This window comes from Eucalyptus grandis, chromosome 3 (assembly GCF_016545825.1).
Source record: "Eucalyptus grandis isolate ANBG69807.140 chromosome 3, ASM1654582v1, whole genome shotgun sequence".
NCBI classification, from domain to species: domain Eukaryota; kingdom Viridiplantae; phylum Streptophyta; class Magnoliopsida; order Myrtales; family Myrtaceae; genus Eucalyptus; species Eucalyptus grandis.
Window position 1 is genome coordinate 375226 of NC_052614.1, and position 20208 is coordinate 395433.

At 37.4% G+C, this 20208-nt stretch overlaps 1 protein-coding gene across 1 annotated transcript; it reads right to left on the reverse strand.

The window, feature by feature from the left end:
- Positions 1-452: 452 nt before the first annotated feature.
- Positions 453-5268, reverse strand: LOC104435916 (protein SMAX1-LIKE 4). The gene is made up of 3 exons (XM_010048619.3): positions 3538-5268; positions 2226-2427; positions 453-2093 (listed from the first exon to the last, which is right to left on the reverse strand). Exons 1-3 carry the CDS (start codon positions 4887-4889, stop codon positions 510-512), a joined length of 3138 nt encoding a protein of 1045 aa, XP_010046921.2. The 5' UTR covers positions 4890-5268; the 3' UTR covers positions 453-509.
- Between the last annotated feature and the right edge of the window lie 14940 nt (positions 5269-20208).

The window sequence follows — 20208 nt, forward strand, 5'->3', positions numbered from 1 at the left end:
AGGATATGCCAATTATGAGAACTTGAAATCGACTAAGAATCAACTAGTTCAAATGCAAGGCTGAAAGAGCAATTTAAGTCCATAGGTTGATCATCATGAAAGAGTCTTTAGATGGGGTCACTTCCTAATCTCGGAAGCTCAAAGCAAAGTATAGATCATAATTGTGTAGCTTGGCACGGCCAATCCTCACAAAAATGTTCATGGAAATTTCTAGTAGGTAAAGTTAGCTATATCCATGTAATCACTATCTCTGAGATTCAAATGAATATATGTGATTGTTAACCTCCTTTATTGTCTTTATGTGGAACTCCAAAACACATGATTGTCGTTTATCGTGCATGTGTGGTAAGGTTTCCTTTATGGCTCATCAATTCATCACACGCGCACAGAGAGAGAGAGAGAGAGAGAGAGAGAGAGAGAGAGTCTACAGGGAAAAGGCTAACAACAAAGAGTGAACCAAACCAAATAAACACATCCCCTTATGGACATTAGCAAGTTACATAAACAGATTAGTCCCCGTAGGAAATTTGGATTTTCTTGGGCAGGCATGTGCTCATGAACCCTTCTTCCAAGTTTCCTTCACCTTTACCCCCTAAACAGAGCCTAAAACTTATACCATCCCTCCCCTTACATGTGACTATTTGCAAGGCTGTTTGGAAAATGTCCTTTAACCATTTCTCAAACAAACTGTTCAGAAAAAACCCCCCACCAGCTACTATCTCCTCTAAAACCCCCTCCTCTACACTAAACCTAACATTATTTGCATCCCCGTATACCCCTTCGAAAGATTTCTTTATCATGGACAAGAAAAACTCCATCGTCTCCCTATCTCGAGTCAGGCTTCGGTTAAAGGTGAACCGGTTTTCAATCAATTCCAGGAATGTCTGCGGGCATTGGATTTCGCCTGAACTCTCGCGGGTCAAGTCACTTGAATTGGGGCTCAAGTCCTCTGGTTTCCCGCCAGGTTCATAGTCCTCATCGGCCTTCATATTCAGATCAATGGCATTGAAGCTGGACTGCCTCGACAATACTTCCTCGATGTTTCCTTTCTCAAAGGAACCCAAATATGCACTCTTGTTCCCATCCGTTCTCGGATTTTTCATCTTATCTGACAAGCCCCACTCGGACTTCCTCTTGTGATTAGAATTGGTTGTTGTTTCAATGACCTTTACAGTCATCTGAACTGCTGAACTCTGTCTGATTCGACCATCATAGCCCGTGGAGTCCCCACTAGTCAATATGAACACAACTTGACCTTGGTTTTGTTCTCCCTGGCTTGAATCTGTAAATTTTCCAGTCTCGAATCGGTCAGCGAGGTACCTAATGAATTGCTTGTCAGCCAAATCAATGTCTTCCACCAAAACCACAAGTTTGTCATCATTCTTTGAGATCCTTGCCTCTATTTCATCCGATGAGGCCTCCTTGTCACGCTTTGTTCTCATGTTCATCTGAAAAAGGAAATCAGCTGACCCAAACATTGACTCTGCAATCGAATGCGCCAACCTTCTCTTTCCAACCGTGTCATTTCCCAGAATCAGTAGCCAACTATCCTTCTTGGTGCATTTGGCATTGAACAAGGCCTCCACAATTGCAGGAATTGTTTCAGATTGCCATGGCACATTATCCTGAAGCAACCGTCGCATGTTACCTCGCAGCAACATCCTCTCAATATTCTGCTCTGCCAGTTTCCCCGGATCATCCAAAAGGGAATTGCCAAGAGTGAGAGTGATCTTCACCTCCTTTCCTTCAGTGTTCTTGAGAGAATACAAGTTCGGTTCTGGCCTACCATGCTTATTCTCAGTCCAGGCACCAGAATTGAACTCGATGGTACAGGACTGTTGCCGTCTGAAACGGGGCACGGTATTGGAACCCTGATTGGGCTTCAATGGCGAGCTAGCAAACGAGATTGAATTTGCATCGGGGAAGATGGTGCTTTGAGTAGGCCACCAAGGGTGTGACAATGTGCTGCAGTAGGCCTTCCCTACGGAACTTTGATTGCCATACAAGGTCGAAGTACTGTAGCTTCTTGTCCTGTCCCGGTGGAGCCCATGGCATAATCTGTTCCATTTTTCCCTCAGCTCAGCCAAGTCTTCCTGCAAATTACACAACTTTAGAGGTAAGTGCATTGCTAGAATGATGCACTCTTAACGGGTATGAATTATTGTAGATAACTATAAATGGACAATGCAAGGTATAAAAGCACAACCAATTTTGTACAAATGTACCTTGCGGAGAGCATCTTTGCCTTGTCCTAGAAGCCAGGATGGCAAAAGTTTCTGCTGATTAGATTTGAATAGGTCAGCTTCTTTCTCGTAGTTGGAGGTGCACTCAGCACAGCAAGTGAGGCCATCTCGTTCCTCCTTGCTCAGGTGCTTTATTTCCAGCACCTGAGGTGGACTCGCCAAAGGTTGTTTTGAGTCGCTGTTGCTGCAACATATGGATGTCTGTACACGTTAGAAGTGTTTGCAAGAAGAAAGGGCCTAAGTAGACAACAAGAAACCAAAGAGAGAGAGAAAAGTGTCCTCCTTAAGACACTCAAAAGTTGGAACTCATTTGTCTCGTTAATGAGAAAGTGTCAATTTTCTCATTGCTAAAATCTGTTAGTCTAATTATTGCCTCTTTACGTGTCATAAATAGACGCAACTCAGTTAAAGAAACTGAATGTTAGCAATTTTTATTTTTTGTTTTTATTTACATATAAATGTATGAAAAATAATATATACATGGGCATGCACGCGCACAAAGGTGTTGGTTAAGCACTTGGAAAAACCCATGCCCAAATTTGGCGAAAAATTCATGATCACCATAGGAACTGGCATGGCCTACTCTAGAAAAATTCATGTTCTTTTTTCCCAGATCTGTGTAAAATTTTCTCACGTTTCACTAACTCTAACAGCATTTTTTTTTTATTTCATAGTCGGTAAGTACGGTCATGATATATTTAATTATCACTTCATTAAAGCTTTTCAGTGGGAAAACGAAAACCGAATATTTGATTTTGCTCTCATGGTTCAAGTAAGAAAGCTGCAATATACATGGGTCGATCCTAGGACTTCCTGAATCCTAGAGTAATCATCACCCTATCTCCGAATACAAAGCAGTTCCACAAAAACCGAAAGGCAAATTACAGAAAGTCAAATTGGTCGCCGAAAGTCCAGACAGCCAATCTTTTTATGCTGCAGAATTTTCTTTTTCCGATCTGGAAAGAAACGTTGTCCGCGTTAAAAAATTTTGGGCTGGTGAGATTTTCCTTAGTGAAGAATAATCATGTTGCAAGGTAAAGTATATGCTGACAAAAACAATATGTAAGAAACAGAAGGGACAGTCATTCACGCCTGTGTCTCCACAAAGCATACTTTTTCTTGACAGGCGCTTCAGGTCTTACTTCGATACCGTGCATCCGCAGATCAGTAAAATACAAACACAACGTTTCAAAAGAATGACTGAAAATGGAAGACACAATGATTAAAGCTAGATATACTATAATAAACCATGTGAACCAGCCAAAACCGAGAGAGAGAGAGAGAGAGAGAGGACCTGGATGCATGGAGGCTCAAACCGAGGCCGCCAGATGGAAGAGAAACAGGTTGGAGACCCCATTGAACTTCCAAAGCAGGCTGTTTCATTTGGCATTTCATGTACGTCTGAATATTTGCCGTTGCCATTAGCCAAACCTTTGCACATGAACCACCGCAGTAATCTTCTAATAACCTGCCCATCTCTGTAACAAGATGATCCACTGGGCTGTATACCACCGACACTTCACCGTTTTTCTCACCCCCACCATTACTAGTTTCCAAGGTCCATTTCAAGTCTCCCGTATAGATTATCACACCTCCACCACTTGATCTAGGTGCAACAGAATGATCATGAATCTTTCTCTTGAGTTCTGAAATGTTTATCTCCACGTCCTCTCTCTTCATGTACCTCAAGGAAACGGGTGCAAATTCGAACTTTATGAACTGGGCCGATTTGAGCTCCTCAGGAACCTCTCCTTTCTCGATTCTTGCCATCAGCTCTCCAATAAGGCCATCATTCTGTGAAAAGCAGTCACCCACTATCACAACATTCCTTCTCTTATTCTTCCTCAACAGTACCTCAAGAACCACTTTGACGTCCTCCTCCTTCACAGGATTATTAACAGGATCTGTGACGAAGCAGTTGCTCAAAACTCTCTTCTGGGGAGAGAACAGAACTGGGTTTTGCTCAGGAGAGTAGTTGAACAAGTGGGTCTGCCAGAAACTGCCACTAGGGTTTTTGACCACTTCTCTCTGTTGGGCCGCATCGGCAGGCGAAGGGGAGCAAGGCGAAGAGAAGACCCCACCGGAGGAGCTGTAACACTGGAACACAGAAGAAGCCGAAGAATCCTCTATGTTGCTCTTCACTGCGGTGCTAGAGAAGCCAGCCTCTCTCATGACCCGACTCACACTCGGGTCATCTAGGATGGATATGACCAGCTGTTCCAACTCGACCTTGATGGTCAAGAGAGGCTGTTGCTGCTGCTGCTCAATGCAACCCCTCCTCTGGTGAGCCTGGGCTCTCTTGAGGGCGGCGATCAGGGCATTGGAGAGAGAGGCCTGTTGGCCATGGAGCATTGGGCCTGGGGTCGTGGGAAGCCTGTTGAGCGCGACATTGAAGCAAAGCTCAAGAGCTCTGCATTGGAGAGGATGGTGGTGGTGAGGGTGAGGATGAGGATGAGAGGAAGGTGGCTGAGACTTGAGACAGGCTCTCCTCAAAAGGCTCGACCTTGAGCTCAGAAGGGTGGCAGCAACATGCAGGGGAGTGACCTGGGCATGGCCTCTCCTCCTTGCAAGGCTGAGAGAGTGCTTCAGGACTGAAGCAGCCTCTGCTGTGAGGGTCTGTTGGACCGTGTAAGCTCCTGCACGCATCACACTTGACCGAAACCCCCCCTCACCACCCCCCCTTTTGTGACCAGCTCACTGTTCTGGGGACTATTGTTGAGCTGTTTCTTCTCTGTTGAGCGGTGCGTGAAGATAACCCCAACCCCCCTAAAAAGAAATCTTTCTTAACTTCAAGTTAAGAGAGACCCAGAAAGCTGGCTTTCAGGCTCCGGCTTTCTTTCTCTAGTCCTTTGTTTGGCTAAGTTGAAACTGAGAGTCTTGCAAGACTCAGGAACGTTTCTCGAATGGGAATGGGTTGGCTCCTTGTGAGAGTCGTGGAAGAGAGAGAGAGACGATGAAGGAAGCTGAATATGTGGCTTTAGAAAAACAAGACTAGACCAAGCAGCCTTCTTTATACTTCTTCGCCAAATGAGATGAGAGCTGTTTATTTGCTTTATTTATTTCTCCCCTTGTTGCTCTCTTTCTATTGTGTCTGATCAATATAGCTTTTCAGCCTTTTTATTTCCACTTATTTCTCTCTCTCTCTCTCTCTCTCCCCCGCCCCCCCCTCCCCTTTCCGGTTTTTTAACTTGTCACAGACAGTGGTGGTAGTACCCCATCATTCTTTTGGGAAGGCCAAGGCCGGTCTAATTAATATCTCAGTAGAATCGTAGGTGCTTGTTTTGGTGATAATTAAGACTAAAGCCACTTTATAATAATCATTTTTGGCTTCTAGGGACTTACAAATATCATCGGATGGGGAGGAAACTTTAATGGCATGATTTGCCTGTGCCTCTTAAGACAATCAAGTTCAAGATGATCTGGTGGTGATGGAAAAGCTGCAACAAAAGATTTTAATCTACAAGGGACTCGGTTATTTAAAATTTCCGTTTTCACTGCCACAGCATGCATGCAATATCTCAGTTAAGATTCAGATGGAATTGAACGTAATATGATAATGCGATGCATGCAATTGATAAAATGTCGTTTTTAGTTTTTCTTTTTCTTTTTCATTGCTACGGAAATGTGTGTTTACGAAGGGGAGGAAGGGTCGTGTGTGGGGTCCGCAGTTCAAAACTCTCTCTCTCTCTCTGATGAGAGAGCTTTTGTCCTTTCTTCTTTGCTTTTCTTTATTTTATTTCCCACATCACCCTTTGAATGGACAGAGAAAGCCATCAGAAATTCGAGAAAAAGTACTAAAGGGAAAAGGTGGAAAAGTGGCAAAGATTACAGGAGATCAAGCTAAACTCCCATCTTTTTTATTTCCTTCCTCTGGTTCGTCATTTGTCGTTTATGCGTAAATATTTCACAATTTTGGTTTGATCTAAAGAGAGAGAAAAAGACGCTCTCTCTCTCTCTCTCTCTCTCTCTCTCTCTCTCTCACGCCAATCCTCGTAGAGGGACAGCATTTTATTCCCCAAGTACCCAAAAAGCAACCCTCTGTCTGCTATCCTACAAAGCATTATTGACGCTCTCTCTCTCTCTCTCTCTCTCTCTGATCTGTACCATACTAATCACTTTCTTGTCTTAAACACCTCGTCCTTTCTCTAACCGTCCACTTAAAACTCATATTACTTGCCAAATAAAGCAACGCAAGGCATCGAATTTACTGTTTTAGTGGTTGAGTGTCACGTTTGCACTTTGCTAATTAAGCATCTCCACGTTTCTATGCACGGGAGCTCTCTGTTACCCGATACCATTCCCCCTTCCCTCAATTTCTTTCGCGCTAATCTGTATGGTGCAAGACATCCACACTCAATAATGCATGCGGGCAGCAGTAGCCGTGCGATGCGTGTGAGGATTACGGAGGAGAAAGGTTTGTAAGCAAAGGACACTTTATAGTGGGTCAAAAAAGCCATTGAGAAAATATGTCTTGTTGAGTTGGACTTTTCTTGAAGCTGAGTACACCACTGCGCGCATATCAATCCTTGCATGCAGTCAAAGTCGTAGAAATCGTCTGGTTCCCTATTCTTTCAATCAAATTCCAAATTAGTTAAATGCGTCAACAAAGAGAAAAGGCTGAATGATAACTTGCAGTAAAATCCCATATAATGAGTACTCTTCTCGTGATTGAAAACATCATGCAATGATGTCGATGTTTGATTAAGAGAAAAGGCCAGAACAGTGAGTAGTGTGTGATGAGGTGGGACATGCTCATCATTCCCTCTTCATCTTTAAAGCAATGTAGCACTCCATTAGTGCCTTGTACATGTATGACAACAAGAATCCTTGTGGGGTTTCCCATCGCTTGAGTTACATAAATTCTGATGCTATCGATTTCGAAAGAGAGTGCCAAATCAGTGGGAGGAGGAAAAAAATCCCCTTATTTTCAAAGTGGTTTAAAGTGAGGTAAGAAAGAGAAACGTTGGTTTACTCTTCTTACAAGGAAAGTATCGATTTTGCTTTATGGGATTAACTGAGATTCCCGCAAAAATGTCTTTTTGAATCGAAAGATACAATCTTTCGGACTCCGAATGATTTGGTTTTCATTTTGCCTGACATGAATTCTACAAAGCACTAAAAGGATAAAACACTAACTACACTGAACCTGACATCCATGCCCCACTCCCAGAAAGCCCAACCCCCTAATTTTTACATGATTTTGCCACCGAAGTTTTAAACCACCGAAATTAAGACGAGAGCATCGCAAAAAAGAAAAAAGAAAAAATCTGTTTAGTTGACTTCATATCTAGATCATTAGTCAAATGCTGGATTTTCAGACTAGAAGAGATATGATTTTTTATTTTTTTTACATCTCAATCCATATCATCATCCACACTCATTTTATGTGCTTATGATATAGATGTCACATTTGCTTCCAACTTGATGACCAATTATATGCAACAAAAAATTTGCATTCCTAATATCCTTCTTCTTTCTGCAATCTGAGCCTACAAAAGTGGTTCAAAAAAGAAAAGTCTATAGATGGAGAAAACGAAAATAAGATCAAGATCAATTTTCTGAGGCATGAAAGCACTACAATAGGCTCTAGTGGTTGTACTCCTAGGATACAATAGACCTTTTCTTTTTACTCTGCATTGAATAACAGCAGGAATATGAACAACACAATTATATATAAAGCCCAACAAAGAAATGAAAGGCAAAGAGGGAATCTTCTTGTTTAGGTGTATTTTTCTATTGTGGTTTGGAGGTTCTATTTATAAGCAAGTGAAGAGAGGGTTGGTGAGAACCAAATTAAATTAGCCAACTTTGAATTTAAAAATCAAGCAATTTTTATTACATTGATGGCTGTCAGAACTGTTACAAAATCATTACAAAATAATGGCTTTCAAATTTCTAAAACCATTGAAATATTCAACAATCTCCCACATATTTCATAAGGTTTTGAAAAGAAATGAAATAATTATGTAGACTTATTAATTGAATGAACTGCATAGGAACTAGTGCCTTTTGGGCAATGAACCAAACCTAGATAGAATAAAATATAATTTACAGAATTATTGGTGAAGTTTGAAACTTCTATAAATCAAGAATTTCTTTTTATGAATTGTAATTTTAACTAATCACATTACACCGCACAAATTTGTTGTACAAAATGGTTTTGTGCTAATCTACTGGGGATTACCCCAGTGGCCACCAGTCTCATATGAGAAGTGAGAGATGGGAGTTTGATTCCCCACTAAGGGTGAGGACATTTAGCTTCAAGCATGAGGTTTCACTCTTACGCTATAAACAAGTAAGATAAAAGTTCGAGAGTGAGTTGAGAGTTTGAGTTAGACAGACAAAAAAAATAAAGAAAGTGGTTTTGTGCTAATAGGCCATGCATGTGCTTGATGTGTTCATAAGTGCTCTAGAAATTTTGCCAAAAATCTCATAGAAGCTGCCCTACTCCACACTTATATAGGTGATTCCATCAAGTGTATACTATAATTCAAGATATCACTAGATCAAGAAGTGATTTGTTATTCCACATATGGACCTAATTAATGGAATCATAAATCACATAGGTTACTACTATTATTGATTTTTCTTAACTGGCTTAAATGTCATTCCTCTTGATGTATCATTAATTAATTTTCTTCCCATAGGTTTAGTCTAAAGATTAGCCAAATTCACTTTTGACTTCACATAATCAATAGGTATAATTTCATCTTTAGATAGCTGCTTTATCACAATGTGTCTCATATGGATGTTTGTTTTTATCATTGAAAGTTTATTCTTTGTAATGGCTATTGCCACTTGGTAATCACAATGCCTAGACACAAAATGTGTTGGTTTCATTCTCAATGAAGGTGTCAATTTCATTCTCAATGAAGGTATCGGTTTCATTCTCAAGGGAATGAATATATACGAAGAAGTTTTTTAATTGCTTAGCCTCATTGCTAGCCAATTGTAGAGTTGCAAATTCTAACTTCATGGTGGATTTTGCAATTATCGTTTGTTTGGTTGATTTTCAAGTTACAGCACATCTATCAAGGGTGAACACATAACCGCCGGTGGAGTTTGTCTCATTTGAATATGAGATCTAGTTAGCATCGTTGTATCTTCCCAATATAGTGGGAAATCCACTATACAAAAGGCCATAGTCTATGGTTCTTCTCAAATATTTCATTACTTTGCTCAAGGTAGTCTAATAATCACGGTTAGGATTTTGTGTATATTGACTCAGTCTACGCACAACGTAAGTTATATTGGGTCAAATATGGTTCATTAAATGCATTAGTCTCCCAGTAATTTGAGCATATTCAAATTGAGCCACACCATCTCCTCTATTTTTGTTAATTGGGTATTAGCATCATAAGGAGTACTCACAGACATGACATTAAAGTGTTCATATTTTTAAATAGCCTCTCCACATAATCCTCTTGGTTAAACATTAGGCCACTATCACTTCCTACGATTTTAACATTGAAAATAACATTAGCTTCCCCCAAGTCCTTTATGTCAAATTTAGAAGTAAAAAAACATTTTGAATTATTTACAACATCAATGCATGTCCAAATGTAAGCATGTCGTCAAGCTAATAATAACATATTATCTATCAACAATTTTTGTTTACACACATTTATCTACTCCAATTAAGGAAAACAATTATTAACTAGAACTTGATCAAATTTTAATGCCATTTTTTTGGTGCTTGCTTTAGACCATATAAAGATTTAAGGAGTTTACAAACTTTGTTTTCTTGGCCCGGAAGAACACATCCCTTAGGTTGCACCATGTAAATTTCTTCTTCTAATTCACCATGTAGAAATGTTGTTTTAACATCAATTTGGTACAAAAAGTTTGTAAATAAAAGTTAAGGCAATCAAGACGTGAATAAGTGAAATTCTATTTTTTGGAGTGCAATATTTATTTTGCTTCTTTGTACAAACAATAGATATCAAACAATTCATTAGAAAGCTTACTAATAATTGTGTGCCTACATACCTTATAAGCATGTGTCTATTGTTTCAGCATCTTAATATCAGTCAATTTGGTCTTCGTAAGAGGGAAAGCAACTCCATACACATATAAAGAAAAAAAAAATCTTTTGAAGTTGTTGCAATTTAAACTTGAATCTTTAGTATGTCAAGTGATGGTTTAGCATAAAGCATATGTGGTAGTGCTGGTCACACAACTGTGGCACAATAGTGGTGATAGTGGTAGCACGATGGTGGTAACGGCACCGTTTCTACTTAGAAATCCATAAGGATTATCTTTAAGATTATTGGAAAAAAATTGGAGAAAATGAAAATAAGATCAACCGTTGGAGGCGTGCAAACATTGTCAATTTCACCACTCAGAGTATAAAACTTGGTGCAATATGCTCTAGCAGCTATTCTCCCATGACACAATAGACCTTTCTCTTTACTCTACACAGAATAATAGAAGGCATATGAACAGCAAAATTATATGTAAAACCAACAAAGAAAGGAAAGAAATGGAAGGAGAAGAGAGAATTTTCTTGTTGAGGTATATTTTTTAATTGTGATTGGGAGGTTCTATTTATAGGCAAACGAAAGAGAGGGCTGGTGCGAAACAAATTAAGTCAGCCAGCTGTGATATTTAAAAATAAATCTATTTTCCATCAAATGGATCGTTGTCAAAACCGTTACAAAACAATGGCTTTCAAACTTTCAAAACCATGAAATATTCAACAAAAATAAGAGTGCTTGCTAGGCCTTTGATTGAGCAGATAATTGCTAATGGCATGAATACCTTTCTCTGGCACGACTATTGCCATCCTGATGGGCCACTTCTCGATAAATATGGCAGGAGAGTTATTCATGATAACGGGTTATCTTGTCAAGCTAATGTGGCTGCTGTTATCACTAATATGGATTTGGTGTGGCCAAAAGCAAGATCTGATGTTGTGGTTCACATTCAAGCTACTGTATGTGGCATTCTCTTTCCTGGCGATAGGGACGGAAAAGTGATTTGGAATGCTGCTCGAGATAAACTTTTCTAAGTTAATAGTGCCTGGTCTGTACTGAGGAATACAAGGCCAGGAGTGCAATGGCATCACTTGCTCTGGTTTCCTCTCAGTATATCTAAACAGTCTCTCATTTCGTGGTTGTTCATTCTTGAAAGGTTGCCTCCAAAGGACAGAATAATATCCTGGCATTTTAAAGTTGATCCACTCTGCTGTCTGTGGCGATGCAAATGAAACAAGGGAACATCTACTCATGGACCGATCTCTCTCTAAAGCTATATGGGCAATTTTTCCAGTGGTTTGTGGCAAGAAGATTTGGACTGGTCGTCAACTCCTTTTGAAGGCATATCCTTGGGTTATATTTTGTATAAGCTCGATGCCTTTCATTATCATATTTGAAGAGCTAGAAATCATAGGATCCATAAATCTTATGGCTATTAAGTCTGTGAGATTACTCGTGCGTGAGATGCAGATTTTCTAAGCAAAGTAAGTAGCTGTTTGTTCTAACGCTCACAGATCTATGTGTTTGGATTGGGGAATTGCCTGCATGTTGGTCTTGAGTCACTAAGTCCAGTCTCACACGGTGTGAGATGGGTTAGAGAGACGTAAGAGAAGTGTGAAAAGGAGAGCGTGCGACTTTATACAATAAATGTTGGCAGAGCCATCATATGATATGTTTTCCCCATCTCTCCACCCTTTTTCTTTCTCATCTCACTTTTCCCCCCTTCTTTCTCTCGCTCGCTCTCTCTCTCTCTCTCTCTCTCACACACACACACACACACATAATATTGTTCCCTACTTCTTTGGTCTCGGGAAGCTCCCCAATCACTCGCACTTTGAGAGCGTGCAGGTGACGTTCCCGAAATGGGATTGCTTTTGATGTACCATGCAAAATCGCAGATAGCCTTAGGAACTTCCCATTATTTTTACATCGCACCACATGTATAGATAGACAGACGAATAAGATTGAGAGTGTTTGGTCCTTTGCCGAAAGCCTCGGAGTGAGTCTTGTCTGCGACATCTTGAAGGCTTGGTGGGGAACTTCGGTCATGACCTGCGAGTTTGTAGGATTTTTTTCTGTGGCTATTAGGTTTTCATTATGCATCGCCCCAACTTGTTATTAGAGCATAGATTCTCATGATGCTGAGAGCTCTTTGTCGCACACTGCTTTCGTAAGTTATAGTGTTGGAACACGATAACATTCTTCTCATGTAGCTTATCTTTTTACGAACTAGTATTGTACATATACACTGAATTGGGACAGATTATTTATGGTTCCTCATCAATTAAAGTTTGACATTAGTTGAAGTCGTGGCCAATTTTATGTGTTGACGAGAAATTTCTACAAGGGCAACCGCTTTTTTTTGTCTTGTCATCATTATCCTCTCTCAATTCATTCAGGATATATATGAGAATTTGTATAGGTGTAGGTTTATTCCCCTAGAAATCATCCCAAGGTTCAAGAACTGTGTTGTAGACACATCAATGGACAGTAAAAGGGGGAGTAAAAGAAAAAGTAAGGGTTGTGAGAGAAGCTTTTTTATTGATACTGAAATTTAAGAGACCGATTAAAGTGAAAGAAAACAGAGAAAAGAAAAGGTAATAAAAGTATGTTCTTTTCCTTTCTCACTTCACCCTTTTTTTTCTTATCTCTACTGAATGCCAAAACCATGACAAATCTATCTCATCATTGATGCCAACCCCTCTCTTTGTTCACCAATCCCCATGTCCAATATCAACTCTCTCTCTCTCTCTCTCTCTCTCTCTCTCTCTCATGTGAAAAAAAGACCAATTAACAATTAGCAAGATAGCCCAAGCCACTAACCAAGTGAGTTATTAATCACAATGGATGTCATTTATTACGATATTCTGCTTATAGAAATATTCATTCGTCACATGTTTGAACACGTTGCTTAGTGAAACAAAAAGATTGTCAAAATTCTTCTGATCTATTTCTTTAGCCCATGGAATAAACCCATTTGATCCACGTTATTGTATGGTTAAAAAGGTATCCTTAATTGGAAGTCATCGTAAGTTTTACGATGCAACAAATGTAACGCCAACCACAATACTAGCACTCTAGGACAGTTAATCTGTTTTCCTTAAATAAGCATAGGTTCCAGGGCGGTTTCGATCACTTTTTACATAGCATTCAGGTTGTGTGTCAAACAGATTAAAAAGAAGAAAGGACCGGTGGCATTTAGGTTCCAGAACTTTTGGGATTGTTTTGCATAGGATATGTTTCTTGATAGGTTATCTTGTCTATCAGCTCTAGTAATCATGCTCGCCTCTAACACGCCCGCATAGAATGATATTTCCTGCTTGTTTTTATCAAACTTGAAGAACAAGAATGTCCCTAGTACTCTCGTAATCAGGGGTAGACCCAAGCTAACTACAAATTCTTGGACTTGGTTGCGCTGCATTACGTCATGTCTCGGTATCAAATGTGTATAATTTAATAGCTTGGATTCCTTATCTCCTTTCTATTTTTAATTTTATTTTGTTATGGTGACCGAGTATATGCTGTGAATATGTCCAGATGACGCAGTGAATAATTGATGGACAAAAGCTTGACACTGGACTGAGAATTGATGGACAAAGGCTTGTCTCCTTACAAACTCCAGATATTGCAGTGAATGGAGGTAGATAGATGCTACTTTTTTCTATTCTTATTCTTATTCCTTCACCTAGCTAGGGTTTGCTTGCTGTGACTTTGGTAGGGTACGTACCCCACATACTATTTAAAAAAATCCGGAAAAAAACAAATGAAAAATCTAGCTACCACTGGGAGACAACAAATAGCCACACATTCTATCAACAGTAGCCATCAACCCCACCAAAAAGAATGCATAGGAAAAGAACAGAGAATATTACCATCTCTCTCTCTCTCTCTCTCTCTCTCTCTCTCTGCGAAACGACTGGAGGAGTGCTGGAGCTAAAATAGACAGTTCAAAAATGCTTGAGCAATATAATGCTGGGGTTGGAATAGACTTGTCACGCACGCAGATAATTATGTTGTACGTACATGGTCGTAGCATTTAGCAGCAGATTTAAAAGAAAAGAAAAATATTCGAAAGCAGTAATAGGTAATGCATGCACCCTACACAGAGACTGCACCGTAAACAGCAGCTTAGCTTGCCGGTGTTTCTGATCGCAAAGCTTGACGTGCCCTCCATTATTGAAAAGGTGGTCACATTGTTTTTGTGCCAACAATCTCTGAATCCTTTTTCTCGTGCAATTTCGTGCTACATTTGCGACGGCTGAGATGACTGCACTTGTCTGCAGGAACCTGTATACAGTTCATGGGTTCGTGCTACTTGTGGCCAAAAAATGAGGATAATTTTGCAGTTGCAATGCAGTTTAAGTTGATCTCCGGCTTTTTGTTTTGCCCAGTATTTATTTCTTATGCATAATGAACAGACAAGTGATGCTCTTTTAGAGATAAGTTCGTAATCACTTAAATTTGCTGTTTAATGTCAATTATTACAGAACAAATGATTGCCAAATGATTGTTAAATCAAGTGAAATATGCCCTCTTTTTGTGGAGTATTCAAATTCATGTTTTAGCAATTAGCTAAAAGTAGTCTCACACGAGACGTAAGATGTCAAAAGGAAAGCAATCCCCAAGCTCCTTATTTTTGTGGGGATTTTTGCTACCCGCTGATGAAATTCATGTATCAGTAAGTGTCTCAAAGCAGTTGGTAAAAAGAAGTGACCAATGACTTTTTCGTTCCCGGATAACTTGTTGGTAATTTGTCTTAATTTGTCTCAATTTTCCTGGTAGTTTCCATGCTACCAAATTTTCTGATAATTTACCAATTTTTGTTTCAATATCTTGTTAAAGTTTTGAATTTACTATCTCTTATATGAAATCACCAAACTATCTAAATTTGAATGACTTTACCAAGTTTTGTCAAATTAAATTACCAAATGGTTCTAGTTTATCACATCTCATATGAGTTATTTACTGTATTTGATTTTTCTTTTTTGAATTTAGTGCTTTTTTTTTTATTGTACTATCAACTTTTATTTTCCTTGATTAGTGATCCATTGAATTAGTGATGACCAACTTAAATTAGTGGGAATCGTCACCAAATTTTCTGCCATCGAATTTTCATCTAGTATTGAGTTACCAACTCTCATCTAAGTTACTTACAGAAGTTTATCTGTTTTTTTATTTTTTTTCAATTTACCAACTTTTTTTAACCTTAATTAGAGTGATTTACCAAATTTTCTCCAATCATGTTAACAACTAGTCACAAACTTCCATTTGAGTTACCAAGTTTTCAATTATCAACTTTTCTAATATTTTATCAAATTTCACTTATGATTCCTAACTATGCTTCAAATTTCTCAAGTCTTATAAAAAAAGTACTAACTTTAATTTAAGTTACTTATTAACTTTTTTCCGATTAAATTCTCAACCAATTGTCTTCGTACTCCTATTTGAGTTAGTTATCCATGTTTATTTATTTCAAGTTTTTCATTGAATTACTTAATCAAAAAAAGTTGGAAGGTCATTTGAACAAAGCAAATAATGTCACATAATAATTGATAGGTTTAATGTGTTGGTAGTAAAGGTAAATAATTTTTTTGTAAAAACAAGAGAAATATATATATATATATATATATATATATATATATATATATTGTCAAAGGTAAGAGAAGTAGGTAATTTAAAAGGAGACATGCAAACTTAGGTAAACTAACTCAAATAAGAATTGGTAATGAATATTATTTAGTAATTTAATCAGAGAATAATTGGTAATCCCTCTATTGAGGTTGATAGCTTTGGAAAAAGAACTAGTGAATTCATTTTTTTTTAACAAAGCAAATATAGTTTTTCAAACAATATGAAAGTTTCTAAATTGAAAAAATCAAATAAACTCGGTAAGCAACTCATATGAGAGTTGGTAACTCCAAGTTAGTTGGCAACTTAATTAGAGAAAAGTTGATAAGTCACACAAATAAATTTTGTTAATTTTATAGGATTGTTAGTAAATATATGGCATTGGCAAGAAATGTAAATAAAAGCAGAGAAATGAGAAGACAAAAGAACTTGGTAATTTAATATGTATATTTAAAAAAAACATCGGTTACTAACTGAAATGAAAGTTGGTAATACAAACTCGTGCATAAATTAATAAGAGAAAAGTTAGTGATCACTCTAATTAGGGTTGGTGATTTCTATAAAAAGAGTTGGTAAATTTCTTAATTTAGTTAAGATAAATACAGTTAGTAAATCAATAGAAAAGTTGGTAATTTTAAAAAAAAAAAATACAACGGTAATTTGCTCAAAGGAGAGTTGGTCAAAACTTCTAAGTAGCCTAATGAGAGAAAAATAGTAAGTTACACAATAAAAATTGGTAAGTTCACATTAGAGTTGGTAAATTTAAAGTATTTGTAAGAAAAAAATAAAAGTTGGTAAAACAAAAAAAAAGAGTTTATGAATTAAAAATCATATAAACATTGTTAAGAACTCCAATTTCAACTAGTAATCCAAAAATAGTTGGCAATTTAATTAGAGAAAGCCTAAAAAAGTTTAGATTAAAAAATCCATAAAAGAACTGATAAATACAAGGTGCTACTAAAAAAGACAAATAAAAGTTCATCAAAGATAAGAAAAGTTAGTAAATTTTAAATTTCTACAAGAAGTTGATAACTTCATGAAAGTGTTGGTAAGTTAACAACAATAAGCTGAGAAATTAGGTGATTGGTGTTTTCGCTATTTTTTTTTTTTAAATAAAAAATAAATAACCTTTTGAAAAGTTCATAAATACGAAAAAAAGGCCCATTTTTTTTTTTAACGAAATAGTAAAATCCTCCCTAACCCTAACATAAGATGATATGTGATTTATTGGTTAACTTCCAAGAAAAATCTTTTTGAAGTCACTTTCTTAAAATTGTTGACATGTCCTATAGTGCATTCCTTATAGCTTTATCCCTTCACGAACATTTACAATCCTAAAAGTAATTCAGAAAAGGATGTTGTGAAACCAATATTCGATATAATAGTGACAAAACCTAATGCAACGTCAATATCATCATTGGGACATGACAAACCGTAGAACTGTGAAGACCATATGTCTGTGTATGTATATGAATTGATTGCAAAAATTGAAATTTTGGGTAGTTTCGCTAGAAAATACCTTGATAAAAACATTTTAATTACATGCATGGTTTGGTCAGGGGCGTCTACCTCATGAACAGAGATTGATGAAGTTTTGCTCCACAAGCAATCGGAGATCACAATTTCTCGAATCACTCAAACTATTTATTGTATATATCAAATATCATGAACTTATACGTTTTTCTAATTAATGTAACTTGACACTCTCATGATTGTGTTTTTTTTTTGTTTTTTGGTCAGTCCTACTCTATGCCTACTCTACACTCACTCAGACTTGTGCCCTACCTCTTGCGGGCGTGGGAGTTGCAACCCACTCGAAACTTACGCGTCCCTACCCCCATCCCCCGAGAAGATGGGGATTTGAACCTTCACCTCCCCTTCCAAGTTGGAAGGGTGGCCACACGGGGCGAACCCCCAGTGGTTTGTGTTGGGTGTATGAGAATTCATGCTTTTATTGTAGATAAAAGCATTTCTGAAATGAAAAGGTGAAGTATGTAGATAAAAGTATTTCAGTTTGTGCAATTCATCGTGGAGTTCTCTAAATGCTTTATTTGTGCTTGTTAGAATATTTAAATAATAAACTGCATTTGCATCCAACAAAAGTTTTGGAACAGTTGGATGTGATTTTGCAAAATTTCACATGGTACCAGAACAAGAACTCCTAAGTTTCAAATCTTTCAGGCCTCCATTTATCTCCCCAATTGTATATTGTCACGCTTTAAGTTAAGTCCAAAACCCAAAATACCCGTGTTTAAGATAAGTAGGTGAGAAATGGGTAAATTAAAAATAATCTTTGCACTTAAGCAAAAGATTTTTTTTTAAATAATTCATTTTCCATGAAACAAACAAAGCCTAAAAATTGAGATTATTTTAATAAAGGATATCAATTAAGCCACAAAAATTTTAAGGGCGGTTGCAGAGTTTTTGGTAGTAAGAACTCTAGGTCCAAAAGGAATTAAGCAAATGAGCTTATTATCAATGGCATATGCTCAAATTTACCATTGATTATATTTCAAAGTTATGTTCAAATTGAAAAATTAACTTGGCATCCAAATGAACTTATTGCTTCTAAAAATTTAGATATATGGAAGCAAATCGATTTATCTGTTTTGAGAAGTCACGAAAGACCAAATGGAATGTTTGGGAATTGAATCTCAGAAAGGTTGTCCATCTCCTTCCCCTCCCTCCGCTAATTAAGCCCCTGAAAAGGTATCTCCTCTCCCAATCCATTTCTGCAATATTGGCATTAAGTTATGAGCAAAAAGGCGAAAGTGTCCACACCACTATTACAGTCAAAAAGGTGTTCCCTCCCTTTTACACCATCCATGGATCTTCACATTCCCCCAAAAAAAAGAGAGAAAGAAATTAAAAAAATAAATAAATTATAAAAGAGACATTTCTATCATTTTTAATCTTTTCCACTGATGATCGAATCAAGAAAAGCTTTTTCCGTATCCACCATATTCACACTTTCGATGGGAGGATTATGTTAATTCTCTCTGTCACAACAACATTGCACTTTAAGATCGATGAGGATCCCATTTGCAGGACAAGGGAATATTGTTCATTGATTTGAGCGTTAGTGCCCAGATTACACCTATCTAGACAAAATTATATTCTATGGAACTATATAGCTAGCTAGTCTAGATCAATGCTAGTATACTGTATATGCGAAATTTTTTCCAATTCTCTCCCTTTTTTTCTTTAAATTTATTGAGGAACATGTATGTATAGATGCATCGAGTTAAAAGATTCATGCACTCTAGTTTGATCTATTAACATATTAATTTTTTTTCCCAAAAAAAGAGGGAAAAATGGGCTACAGATAGTATTAATTTTGGAAAAAAGTCAAATTTCAATGTGAAAGTTTCAACTATTTATAGATAAAAGAAACCCTTTCTAAATTCAAATCAAATCTCTTGAACAATTAAGAAAAATTAGAATTATAAATATTTTCAAAGCTCTCCTTCCCAGTGCCTTCATGAAGATGTCTGCAGCCATAATTTTGCAGGCACCAACCCAATTCTATATATTTACTATATTCATGGAAAACTAGATTTGCTACGATATGTAAAGGAGCCTAATTATCACAATACATTTATGTAGCAAGTACATCTCAAATTCCTTGAATAAACAAGTTAGCCACTGGACTTCGCAACATGCATTTGCCATGAATCAATACTTAGCTTCTACTCAAGATCTTGAGACCGTTGGTAGTTTCCTACTTCTCTAGGAGATGATACTTAACCCCCATTTATACACCATACCTTAACACTCTTGGTGTTGCGTCCAAATGTTACTTCATTTGAATTTTTTGTAAAGGGACTCTGAATGTTTGCCCGTGCATCCTCATTTGCCAAGAGAGTTGTCCCATTCAAAAATCAAAATTTAGTCTTTACCTGAAGTGCCAAAGTCATGGTTCTATCCCAAGCTAGACAGCTCTCTTGAGCAACTAATAGTTAAGAGATTTTTTTTTTTTTTTTTGGTCAAAACGATTGAGAATTTAAACCCATAAATAATTTATTAGTTTGTTTTCAGACCATGTGAGATCTGACTTTTTGATTGATTATTCGTCATGTTGGATGCATCAGAAGCCAAATCGAGGAATGACAATGAAAAGGGTTTGAAAATGATGCAATGGAATGACCTAGTACTCTAATAACATGTGAATTTGGAGCATGTCAAATTTCAATATAGAAGCTTCATCTTGTCATGTCTCTTATGTATAATTCTACAAGAGATGTAAGAATATATCTACGAACAACTTTCAAACTCGAAACTAAACCTTTATGTAATTGAAAGTAGAAGTTAGGCTACCAAATATCCTACCGCATAACATCACACAATTTATTTGTGAAGTC